The 11231-nt window shown below is 48.7% G+C and overlaps 1 protein-coding gene across 2 annotated transcripts in view; it reads right to left on the reverse strand.

Moving 5' to 3' along the window:
• The window catches only part of EWSR1 (EWS RNA binding protein 1), a 31429-nt gene extending 21711 nt beyond the window's left edge, over window positions 1-9718 (reverse strand). For both annotated transcript variants that reach the window (XM_038763976.1, XM_038763975.1), the window contains exon 1: window positions 9652-9718. In XM_038763976.1, coding sequence (XP_038619904.1) covers window positions 9652-9664 — 13 coding nt within the window. In that variant the 5' untranslated portion in view covers window positions 9665-9718. The remainder of the gene's footprint in view (window positions 1-9651) is intronic.
• Window positions 9719-11231: the final 1513 nt, after the last annotated feature.

Genomic DNA, 11231 nt, shown 5'->3' on the forward strand with positions numbered 1-11231 from the left:
TTCAAGGATCACTGTCTAAAGTATAAACACAAACACACCCTACACTCCCGCCCCCCCCAACCCGAAACCACAAAGTTTCATCTATTTTTAGAAATGTTCCTCCCCAAAGCCCAGGAAATTACCTTCCCTCCCTTCAAGCAAACTTTACATTTTGAGTAATGCGGAAAATGGAGGCAATTACGCAGGAAATTCAGGCCAAGACTGAATCTGGCATGAGCAGGCCTCTGGTTACATTAGAATGGTGGAACCTGGACTTTGAGGAGGAAAAAAAAAAATACACCGGTCACTAACTCCCACCTCCTTCATTCCATCCCTAACGAGTGGAGGCACAAAAAGAAGGAAAAGGAGATCTATTTTGACCACTCTAGTTGTAATTTCTTTTTCTTCTTTATTTTTCTTACTGTATCTCTCCCCCATTAAGAGTGTAAACTCCTTGAGGGCAGAGAATGTGATCCTTTGTTATTCTGTTTTTCCCAAGTGCCCCACCTTAAGTAGGAGTTAAATAAATGCTGCTACTACGGGGAACACTGCACAGACTAATTACAAAAAGGCTAAGAAAAACATGAAGGAACCATACCGCACTTTCACAGTGGCCAGGTAAAAGGGGTGGGATATGGAATCCACTACTTAAGAGCACGCATGCCAACACGTATGCATGCAGGTCTACACACACACACACACACACACACACAACTGAGTTGCCATACACCCGCCTAATACAAGAGCTGAGCACAGAACTGTCCATCATCCAAGAATTCATTCAGTCGTATTTATTGAGTGCTTACTGTGTGTAGAGCACTGTAATAAGCGCTTTTGCTGCCATCTGAGGATCAAATGCTGCCCCAAGTCAACACCTCTTTACCTAGAACGACCACTCGCCTGCCAGTTTGCTCTTCACAGGTTCTTTCCCAGGAGACTGTAAGCCCATTACGGGCAGGGAATGTGTCTCCTAATTCCGTTGTGTTGTCCCCTCCCAAGTGCTTAGTGCAGTGCTCGGCACACAGTAAAAGCTCAATAAATACCATCGATTGAGGACCTTCTGTCCCTTTCAATGAGGCATCTTTCCGCCACAGACCCCAGAAAGCACAAATCATCTCCATTAACCTTATCTTTCAATTCTACTTCTCTACCTGGAGAAGCAACAGGGTGGCCTGGCTACAGTCTGGGCCTCGGAGTCATTAGGTCTCGGGTCCTGATCCCAGCTCTGCCACTTGTCTGCCGTGTGACCTTGGGTAAGTCACTTTGCTTCTCTAGGCCTCACTTACCTCATCTGTAAAATGGGGACTGAGACTGTGAGACCCACAAGGGACTGGTACTGCGTCCAACCCCATGTGCTTGTATCCACCCCAGCGCTTAGTACAGTGCCTGGCACACAGTAAACCATTTACCGAACACCACAATTATTATTACCGCTTCACCAAGAAAAGCTTAAAAAGTTTCCAAAAGCGCTACAATGTTGTTTGAGTTGTAGCTCACACAAGTAGCCTAAAGTGTTTCTATTATTCATAGAGAAAAACATGTCAATCAATCGTATTTATTGAGCGCTTACTGGGTCCAAAGCAAGGGAGAATACAACATAACAGAGATGGCAGACATGAGAAGCAGCGTGGCTTAGTGGAAAGAGCCCGGGCTTGGGAGTCAGAGGTCGTGGGTTCTAATCCCCACTCCGCCACTTGTCAGCTGTGTGACTCTGGGCAAGTCACTTCACTTCTCTGGGCCTCAGTCACCTCATCTGTAAAATGGGGATGAAGACTGTAAGCCCCACGTGGGGCAACCTGATTGCCTTGTATCTACCCCAGCGCTTAGAATATTGCTTGGCACATAGTAAGTGCTTAAATACCATAATTATTATTATTATTACTATGTTCCCTTTTCATCATGAGCTTATAGTCCATGTCAACGGAAAAGCCCTTGGTGCTACGACTTTTCCTTGAACCAAACCCAAAACACCCAAGCTCATTAGGTTTGACACTCCACAAAACCAATTTCACAAATGCTAATATAATATGCCAATGCTATTTTCACAGGTGCGTTCTGCACAGGAGTAGGGTTTTTCTTCCCAATCCTATCGACAACCTGGGTGCGGAGCACTTTAAGAGGTGTTGGAGAATGTAAAATGCAAACAAGAGATAACCCTTTGTCCCTGGCTTCGAGGACTTGGTTTCCCCAATCGGCCAGGTACCAGCCGAACCTCGACTAAGGTTTAGATCGCCCAAACCGGCCGACCTGAAAAACATCCCTGGAAGCTGACCTGTTAAAGAAGGAGACCCAACGGTCATCTGGTTCCTAAACAGTCAATCAGCATGGCCTAGCAGAAAGAGCATGGGCTTGGAAAAGTCAGAAGACCTGTTCTAATCCCACCTCCGCCACATGTCTGCTGTGTGACACTGGACAAGTCACTGAACTTCTCTGAGCCTCGGTTACCTCATCTGTAAGATGGGGATGAAGACTGTGAGCCCCATGTGGGAAAGGGACTGTGCCTGACCTGATATCCACCCCAGCACTTAAAACAGTGGTTGGCACATAGTAAGTGCTTAAAAAATACCACCTTTATTATTAGCATTATTATTCATTCAAATTATCTGAATACATTCCATGACAAACGGGTCAGCAGAACAACATTTTCCCTACTGTAATTTCGCTTTTTTAGTGCAAACATCAAGCTGCCAAATAAGTTGGACAGTCTTCCGTTAACATAAACTCTTAGGGCTGCCGTTATGTAAATGGAAAACTCCCTCCCATCCCCCCAAAAATGGAATTGGAGACATCTAGCATACAGAATCTAATAATAATAACTACGGTATTTGTTAAGCACTTACTACGTACCAGGCACTGTACCAAGCGCTGGTTAGATGCAAAATAATCAGGCCCCACAGGCGCTCACAGTCTAAATAGGAGGGAGAACAGGTATTGATTCTCCATTTTGCAGATGAGGGAAGTGAAGTAACCTCACCAAGGTCTCACAGCAGATACGGGGCGGAGCAGGATTAGAACCCAAGTCCTAACTCCCAGGACCAGGCTCTTCCCTCTAGGCCACATCATTCCTGAAATGTGCTCCTCCAAGCAATATATTCCTAACAGAATCTGAAGTGCAAAACACTTGTCATGCAACCTTAAACGTATAGAAGACTCTAAGGCAATTAGTCCCCAGTCAGAAAGCTTTGGGCACTGAGTATAGTATCGATATTTACTTTCACCACTGCTTTAACTGTCCATCCTGCTTCCCAGTACTGGATTGGGAAGGCCCCAAAATTGAGGTAAACAGACCCCCAGAATCAAAAGTGTTTGCAGCTAGACAAAAGTTTCACACAGGGGACTGATTAAAACTTGATTTCAGAGAAGGAAAACTTCTTGGATAATAATAATAATCATCATAATAATAATAATACTTTATTAAGCGCTTACTGTGTACCAGGCACTGATCTAAGCGCTGGGGTGGATACAAGCAAATTGGGTGGGGTGCGGTCCCTGTCTCACATGGGGCTCAAAGTCTCAACCCCCATTTTACAGATGAGGTAACTGAGGCACCGAGAAGTAAAATGACTTGCCGAAGGTCACACGGCAGACAAGTGGCAAAGCCAGGATAACAGCATATGACCTTCTGACCCACAGACCCGGGTTCTAGTCACTACACCATGCTGCTTCCTCAAGAAAGCAAGGAATGTTATCTAAGAATTTAGTTAAGAACAACAACTTGTATTTCCCAAGCACTTACTACAGTGCTCTGCACACAGTAAGCGCTCAATAAATACGATTGAATGAATAAATGAACATTAAAACAAGACATGGAGGCCCAACTCTGGCGCTTGCCCTTTATGGCACCAAAAGACGGAAACACTACATTTTGGGGACAGTTTGATGCCAAGGCCTGGTCCCTTGGCTTACAACCATTCTCTGCCCTGCAATTTTTTTATGGTTATTTAAGAGCTTACTTTGTGCCAGGCACTGTGCTAAGCGCTGGAGTATGTCCACACCTCTCCTTGGAAAATTTCAGGTTCTGGATTCCCCCTTCCCAAAATCTGGGTGGCGGCAGCAGCAGCATGCCGGCTGGGGAGCGGGCGATAAAGAGGAAGACTGGACCGACCTTCCAAGGAAAAGGACCAGGGTAAGGGGAGGTAAGAAGAGATGGCAGCAAAGGCAGGGAAAGGCAAGTTTCTTCACTATGAACTTTCCCTGTACTGCTTAAAAAGCAGGTATCCCGAGGTTACTCGCACACAGCCCGGGCAGGGATAAGCCTAATTACTCCCACTGGAGAGGCAACGGACAAGAATTATTTACAACCCAGCGATCATGCCTTCCTGCTGTAAGCTGGCAAGGGCTTTTTCAGTTTCAGCCTGACTGTGAAACCCAATCCCTGGACACTTTTCCTTATCTCTCCTCCCACTGCTTTCACTGCCACTTAAATACCCTGGCAGGTGCCTGGGAAGCTGCAAACACTGAATACCCGCTGGAGGTGACCGCTCTGGTACCCCCTAGGCCACTACCCGCCCTGAACAAATAGGGCACGGTGCCCTTCTTCAAGTTTGAAGTCACTTATTTGATCACAAAATGAACTGCAACCTCCTGGCCTGACCCCCACCCCCGCCCCCAAAATATCAACACCAATGGAGGATTTTTTAGGCTTCATCGAAAAATACCACAAATTAAAAGATCTCTTACATAATAATGGTACTTGATGGACTAAGCATTTATTATGTGCCAAACACTGCATTGAGGAGATACAGGGCAATCAGGTCAGAATCATAGATTTTATTCACCACCACTTGTCTGCTGTGTGACCTTTCGCAAGTCACTTCATTTCTATGTTTTTTTGCCAACTTGTACTTCCCAAGCGCTTAGTACAGTGCTCTGCACACAGTAAGTGCTCAATAAACACGATTGATTGATTGATTCTATGTGCCTCCGTTATCACACCTGGAAAATGGGTTTAAGACTGCGAGCCCCCAGTGGGTCATGGACTGTGTTCAACCTTATGAGTCTTTATCTACCCTGGCTCTTAGCTACATATAAGCACATAACAAATACTATGAAAAAAATCATATTCCCTGGGTTTAATATTAAGCTCAAATTTTCTTAAACTCAAGAAACCTGGAAATCACTTCAACAACTGCCCTCAAATCAAAGCTGTTTCTCGAAGTTACACCCACAATTCATATAGTTGTGATGAATTTCCTTTGGAACACTGCGACATTAAGCAGGGAGTACTTTCTGACCAAAAGGATGGGAAATATTTGATGGTCTCATTCTTAAGGCTGGCACTCTATAGATTTTATCGAAATATAAAGCATCCTTAGACATTTGTAAGCACATCTCAGGCACTTCTTCATTTGTCACCCCGCTTGAGCCAATAAACTTGGCAGTATTTTTAAATTGAGGTGGTTTTAGGATGTCTAGATGCCCTGCTCCATCTTGGCAAAAACCCACCCCAACTGTCTACTTAAGTACGGCAAATTTTAAAATGGAAAAAGTACATGACGGAGCTAAAGGTTTTAGTTAGGAAGAGATTCAGAGCTGTGTAATTATACCCCACATTCCATTTAAGTGGCGTGGCCTAGCAGACGGAGCAGTAAGCCTAGGACTCAGAAGGACCTGGGTTCTAGTCCTGACTTCACCACTCGTCTGCTGTGACCTTGGACAAATCCCTTAACTTCTCTGGGCCTCGGTTACCTCATGTGTAAAATGGGGATTATGACTATGAGCCCCATATGGGACAAGGCCTGTGTTTTATAGACTGTAAACAGCTCGCTGTGGGCAGGGAATGTGTCTGTTTATTGTTCTACTGGCCTCTCCCAAGCACCTAGTACAGTGCTGTGCACACAGTAAGCGCTCAATTAATACAACTGAATAACTGCCTTGTATTTCCCCAGGGTTTAGAACAGTACCAGGCACCTAGTAAGCACTCAATGCCATAAAAAAAAAAATTTAAATTGGTGGGGGGAGAATACCACTTTATAGTGCAAAATAGTTCTACTTAGAATTTGTTTTGTTGGGGGGGGGGGAGAAGAAATTTGTTAGATTTGTTAGAAATTTGTTACCTTCTAGACTTATTAAGCCCGTTATTGGGTAGGGACCGTCTCTATATGTTGCCAACTTATACTTCCCAAGTGCTCAGTACAGTGCTCTGCACACAGTAAGCGCTCAATAAATACGATTGAATGAATGAATGTTAAGCACTTACCATGTGCTAAGCACTGGACTAATCACCGGGGTACACCAATCAATCAATCAATCGTATTTACTGAGCGCTTACTGTGTGCAGAGCACTGTACTAAGCGCTTGGGAAGTACAAGTTGGCAACATATAGAGACGGTCCCTACCCAACAGTGGGCTCACAGTCTAGAAGGGGGAGACAGAGAACAAAACAAAACATATTAACAAAATAAAATAAATAGAATAGATATGTATGAGTAAAATAGAGTAATAAATACGTACAAACGTATATACATATATACAGTTTACATATATACATATAAGCTAATCAGGTTGGACACAGTCCCTTGTTCCACACAAGGCTGACAGTCTTACTCTCCACTTCACAGATGAGGCAACTGAGGCACAGAGAAGTGAAGGGGACTTGCCCAAGGTCACACAGACAAGTGGGAGAGGCAGGACCACAACCCCTATCTCCCAGGCCCACGCTCTTTCTGCTAGGCCATGCTGCTTCTCTAATAGTCCACCTGATTATCAGCAGCACAGGCACTTTACAAATACCAAATGATTACTTTTTACCCTTATTAAATCCCCCTGAGTCCTAAATTTGTATAACGAATGGCCCAACTTTGAGGAATACACCAGGATTATAAATCCTGGGTATTACTACCCTATGAAAAGTATGTTTTAGCGCTTAGTACAGTGCTCTGCACACAGTAAGCGCTCAATAAACACGATTGATTGATTTTAGGAATGGCTTTTCAAATGCTGTAGTTAAATTATGAGCTTCCCCTCACAAGTTAGGCCCCAAAATTATCATCTTAGCATTTCCCTTTTCCATTTACAACACCCCCCCACCCCCACAACAACAATATGACCCGGAGGCAGCTCTCCACCAAGCCCTTCTCGCATCTACGTGACCAGTCCAAATGTTTACCACCGAGCAAAGAATCCTTGGTCATCATCATCATCATCATCAATTGTATTTATTGAGCGCTTACTATGTGCAGAGCGCTGTACTAAGCGCTTGGGACGTCCAAATTGGCAACATATAGAGACAGTCCCTACCCAACAGTGGGCTCACAGTCTAAAAGGGGGAGACAGAGAACAAAACCAAACATACTGACAAAATAAAATAAATATTTTTGCACATGGGTCTTCAAGGGAAACTGGGGTTTGGGCATCCAGGCACCCACACGAGGCTTTCCAAAATTCGGCAGACGACCTCCAAAAGTGGGGAGCCCCGGGGTCGAATCCCAGCTCCCCCGCTTATCTACTGTATGACCTTGGGCAAGTCGTTTGCCTTCTCGGCGCCTTAAATTTCCTTGTCCGTAGAATCCTTCCTCCCTTCCCCTTAGACGGGGATGCCCGACTGGGCAGAGACCCCTCTCCGACCCAACTGCCCTGTTATCTACCCCGGCGCTTGGCACAGTGCTTGGCACCGTAGGTCCTTACCAATTATCCGGCCTACATTAGTCAGGCCCACCTCGTAGTTGGGAAAGGGAGGGAGGCGGCCTGGGATAATCCGGATGAGGAAAGAGGGGAGTCCGGGGGCGAAGGGGGCTGGGGAGGGTCCACTGGGGGCCACCGAGCTGGAGGCGCGGCTACCGGGTGGCACACGCGGGCCCGCCCCCCCCCCCCCTCCAGCGCTCAGTACGGTGCTGTGACCCCAAATGGCGCTCAACAAATAGCGCTAATGGAGTAAGGGAAGACCTCCACCGGGGGTACCGGGGGGGGGGGGGGGGGGAGAGAACTGCCAGAGGGTGAAGGAAAGAAAGAGGGAGGCAAACAGAGGGACAGATACAAGGGAGAGATAGAGGGAGAGACAGATAATAATAATGATGGCATTTATTAAGCGCTTACTATGTGCAAAGCACTGTTCTGAGCGCTGGGGGGGGTTACAAGGTGATCAGGTTGTCCCACGGGGGGCTCACAGTCTTAATCCCCGTTTTACAGATGAGGTAACTACGGCACAGAGAAGTTAAGTGACTTGCCCAGAGTCACGCAGCTGACAAATGGCCGAGTCGGGATTTGAACCCATGACCTCTGGCTCCAAGGCCCGGGCTCTTGCCACTGAGCCACGCTGCTTCTCGGGGGGGGGGGGAGAGAGAGGGAGGGGGGGAGGGAGAGAGAGAGCGAGAGAGAGGGTGGAAAAGAGAGAGAGAAGGAGAGAGGAGGGGGAGGAGGGGAGGGAGAGAGAGGGAGAGAGGGGGGAAGGAGGGAGGGAAGGAGAGAGGGGGGAGGGGGGGAGGAGAGAGGGGGGAAGGAGAGAGGGGGGAAGGAGAGAGGGGGAAGGAGGGGGGGAAGGAGGGGGGGAAGGAGGGGGGGGAAGGAGAGGGGGAAAGAGAAGGGGGGAAGGAGAGGGGGAAGGAGGGGGGTAAGGGGGAGAGAGGGAGGGAGAGAGGGAAAGAGAGAGGGAGGGAGGGAAAGAGAAAGGGAGGGAGAGAGAGGGGGAAGAGAGATAGAGGAGAAAAAGATAGAGGGGAAAGAGAGATAGAGGAGGAAGAGAGATAGAGGGAAGAGAGATAGAGGGAAGAGAGACAGAGGGGAGAGAGAGATAGAGGGGAAAGAGATAGAGGGGAAAGAGAGATAGAGGGGAGAGAGAGATAGAGGGGAGAGAGAGATAGAGGGGAAAGAAATGAGGGAGAGAGAGAGATAGAGGGGAAAGAGAGACAGAGGGAAAGAGATGAGGAAAAGAGATAGAGGGAAAGAGGGAGGGAGAGGGAGGGCAAGAGATAGAGGGAAAGAGAGATGAGGAAAGAGAGCGATAGAGGAAAAGAGAGAGGGAAAGAACGAGAAAGAGACAGAGGGAAAGAGAGATAGAGGGAAAGAGAGAGATAGAGGGAAAGAGAGAGAGGGAAAGAGGGAGAGAGATAGAGAGAGATGAGAAAAGAGAGCGATAGAGGAAAAGAGAGGGAAAGAGATAGAGGGAAAGAGACAGGGAGAGAGACAGAGGGAAAGAGAGATGAAGAGAAAAAGAGGGAAAAAGTGATAGAAGAAAAAAATGGAGAGATAGAGAGGGAGAAAGAGAGAGACAGAGAGAGAGAGAGAGAAAGAGGGAGAGAGACGGAGGTAAAGAGAGGAGGAAAAAGGGGAAAGAGAATAACTGTGTGTGTTTTGCCTCACACGGCGCGCTCCGGCCGGGCCCCGGGCAACGGCCGCCCCCGCAGGCCTAGAGGCCCCCCTGGAGGCGGAGGCGGCGGGCGGCCCCCGCACGTGGCGGGGCGGGGGGGGGGGGGCGCGCGCGCGCGTGAGGATCCCGCACCAACGGGCGTCGGGGGGGGGGGGGGGGGGGGGACAATGGAGGTCTGAGGCCCGCCCAAACCGCCGCCAGGGACGGGGGGGACCGACCCGCAAACCACCCCCGCGCGGAACAAGGAAAAGGAGGAGGGAGGGAGGGGGGGGGGCGGGCGGGCGGGGACACCCCCCATCCCCCCCACCCCGCTTTGGGGTCCCGACGACCGGAGGGAGGCCCCGGGCCGCCAGCGCCGCCCTCCTCACCCGTGGACGCCATTTTCTCTCCTTCCTCCTCGCTCTCTCAACGTCCGTCTCCCTCGCCCAGCGCGCCGCTCTGCGCAGGCGCCGACCCCACAACCTCGGGCCGTACCACTCCCACCCCGGCGCGGGGGGGGACGCGGACCGCTTTCCCACTCCGAACCCCGTCCCCCTTCCCCGCCAATCCCAACGCCGGGATCGGGATCGGGCCCTCCCCCCCGGGACGGGAGAGACCCGGCCGAGGTTCAAACGGGAGCGTTTTTCCCGGGTCGGGGTGGCGATGGTTCCGTCCGTGCCGCCGAGGGATCGTCGCGCAAGAGTCCGACCTGAAGGGAAACGCAAAAAAGGGAAAAAAAAAAAAAAAAAAGCAAAAAACAAATCCACCGTAGGGCTGAGGGAAGGCACTCGGGGCCTCCGAAGAACTGCTGACTAATCATGGGGTCTGCAGGGGCAGCGCCCCTTCATTCATTCATTCAGGCATTCATTCATTCAGTCGTACTTATTGAGCGCCTAACTGGGTGCAGAGCACTGTCCTAGGCGCTTGGGAAGCCCAATTCGGCGCTGAGGAGACGCCATTTCTGCCCACACCGGGCCTACGGTCCAGAAAAGGGAAGGCAGACGGGAAAACAAGTCAAGAGGTGTCAATATCAATGAATAGGGTTATCGATATATACATTCACTCGTTCAAGCATTCAGTCATATTTATTGAGCGCTTATTTGGGTGCAGAGCACTGTCCTAAGCGCTTGGGAAGCCCAATTTGGCGCTAAAGAGACGCCATTTCTGCCCACACCGGGCCTACGGTCCAGAAGGGGAAGGCAGACGGGAAAACAAGTCAAGAGGTGTCAATATCAGTAAATAGGGTTATAGATATATACATTCACTCGTTCAATCATTCAGTCGTATTTATTGAGCGCTTATTTGGGTGCAGAGCACTGTCCTAAGAGCCTGGAAAGCCCAATTCGGCGCTAAAGAGACGCCATTTCTGCCCACACCAGGCCTACAGTCCAGAAGAGGAAGGCAGACAGCAAAACAAGTCAAGAGGTGTCAATATCAATAAATAGGGTTATAGATATGTACATTCACTCGTTCAATCATTCAATCGTATTTATTGAGCGCTTATTTGGGTGCAGAGCACTGTCCTAAGAGCCTGGAAAGCCCAATTCAGCGCTAAAGACGCCATTTCTGCCCACACCAGGCCTACAGTCCAGAAGGGGAAGGCAGACAGCAAAACAAGTCAAGAGGTGTCAATATCAATAAATAGGGTTATAGATATGTACATTCACTCGTTCAATCATTCAATCGTATTTATTGAGCGCTTATTTGGGTGCAGAGCACTGTCCTAGGCGCTTGGGAAGCCCAATTCGGCGCTGAAGAGACGCCATTTCTGCCCACACCAGGCCTACGGTCTATGAAGGGGAAGGCAGACAGGAAAACAAGTCAAGAAGTATCAATATCAATAAATACGGTTATAGATATATACAGTCACTCATTCAATCATTGTCGTATTTATTGAGCGCTTAATTGGGTGCAGAGCACTGTCCTAGGCGCTTGGGAAGCCCAATTCGGCGCTGAAGAGACGCCATTT

The sequence above is a fragment of the Tachyglossus aculeatus genome, chromosome 21 (genome assembly GCF_015852505.1).
Source record: "Tachyglossus aculeatus isolate mTacAcu1 chromosome 21, mTacAcu1.pri, whole genome shotgun sequence".
Classification (NCBI taxonomy): domain Eukaryota; kingdom Metazoa; phylum Chordata; class Mammalia; order Monotremata; family Tachyglossidae; genus Tachyglossus; species Tachyglossus aculeatus.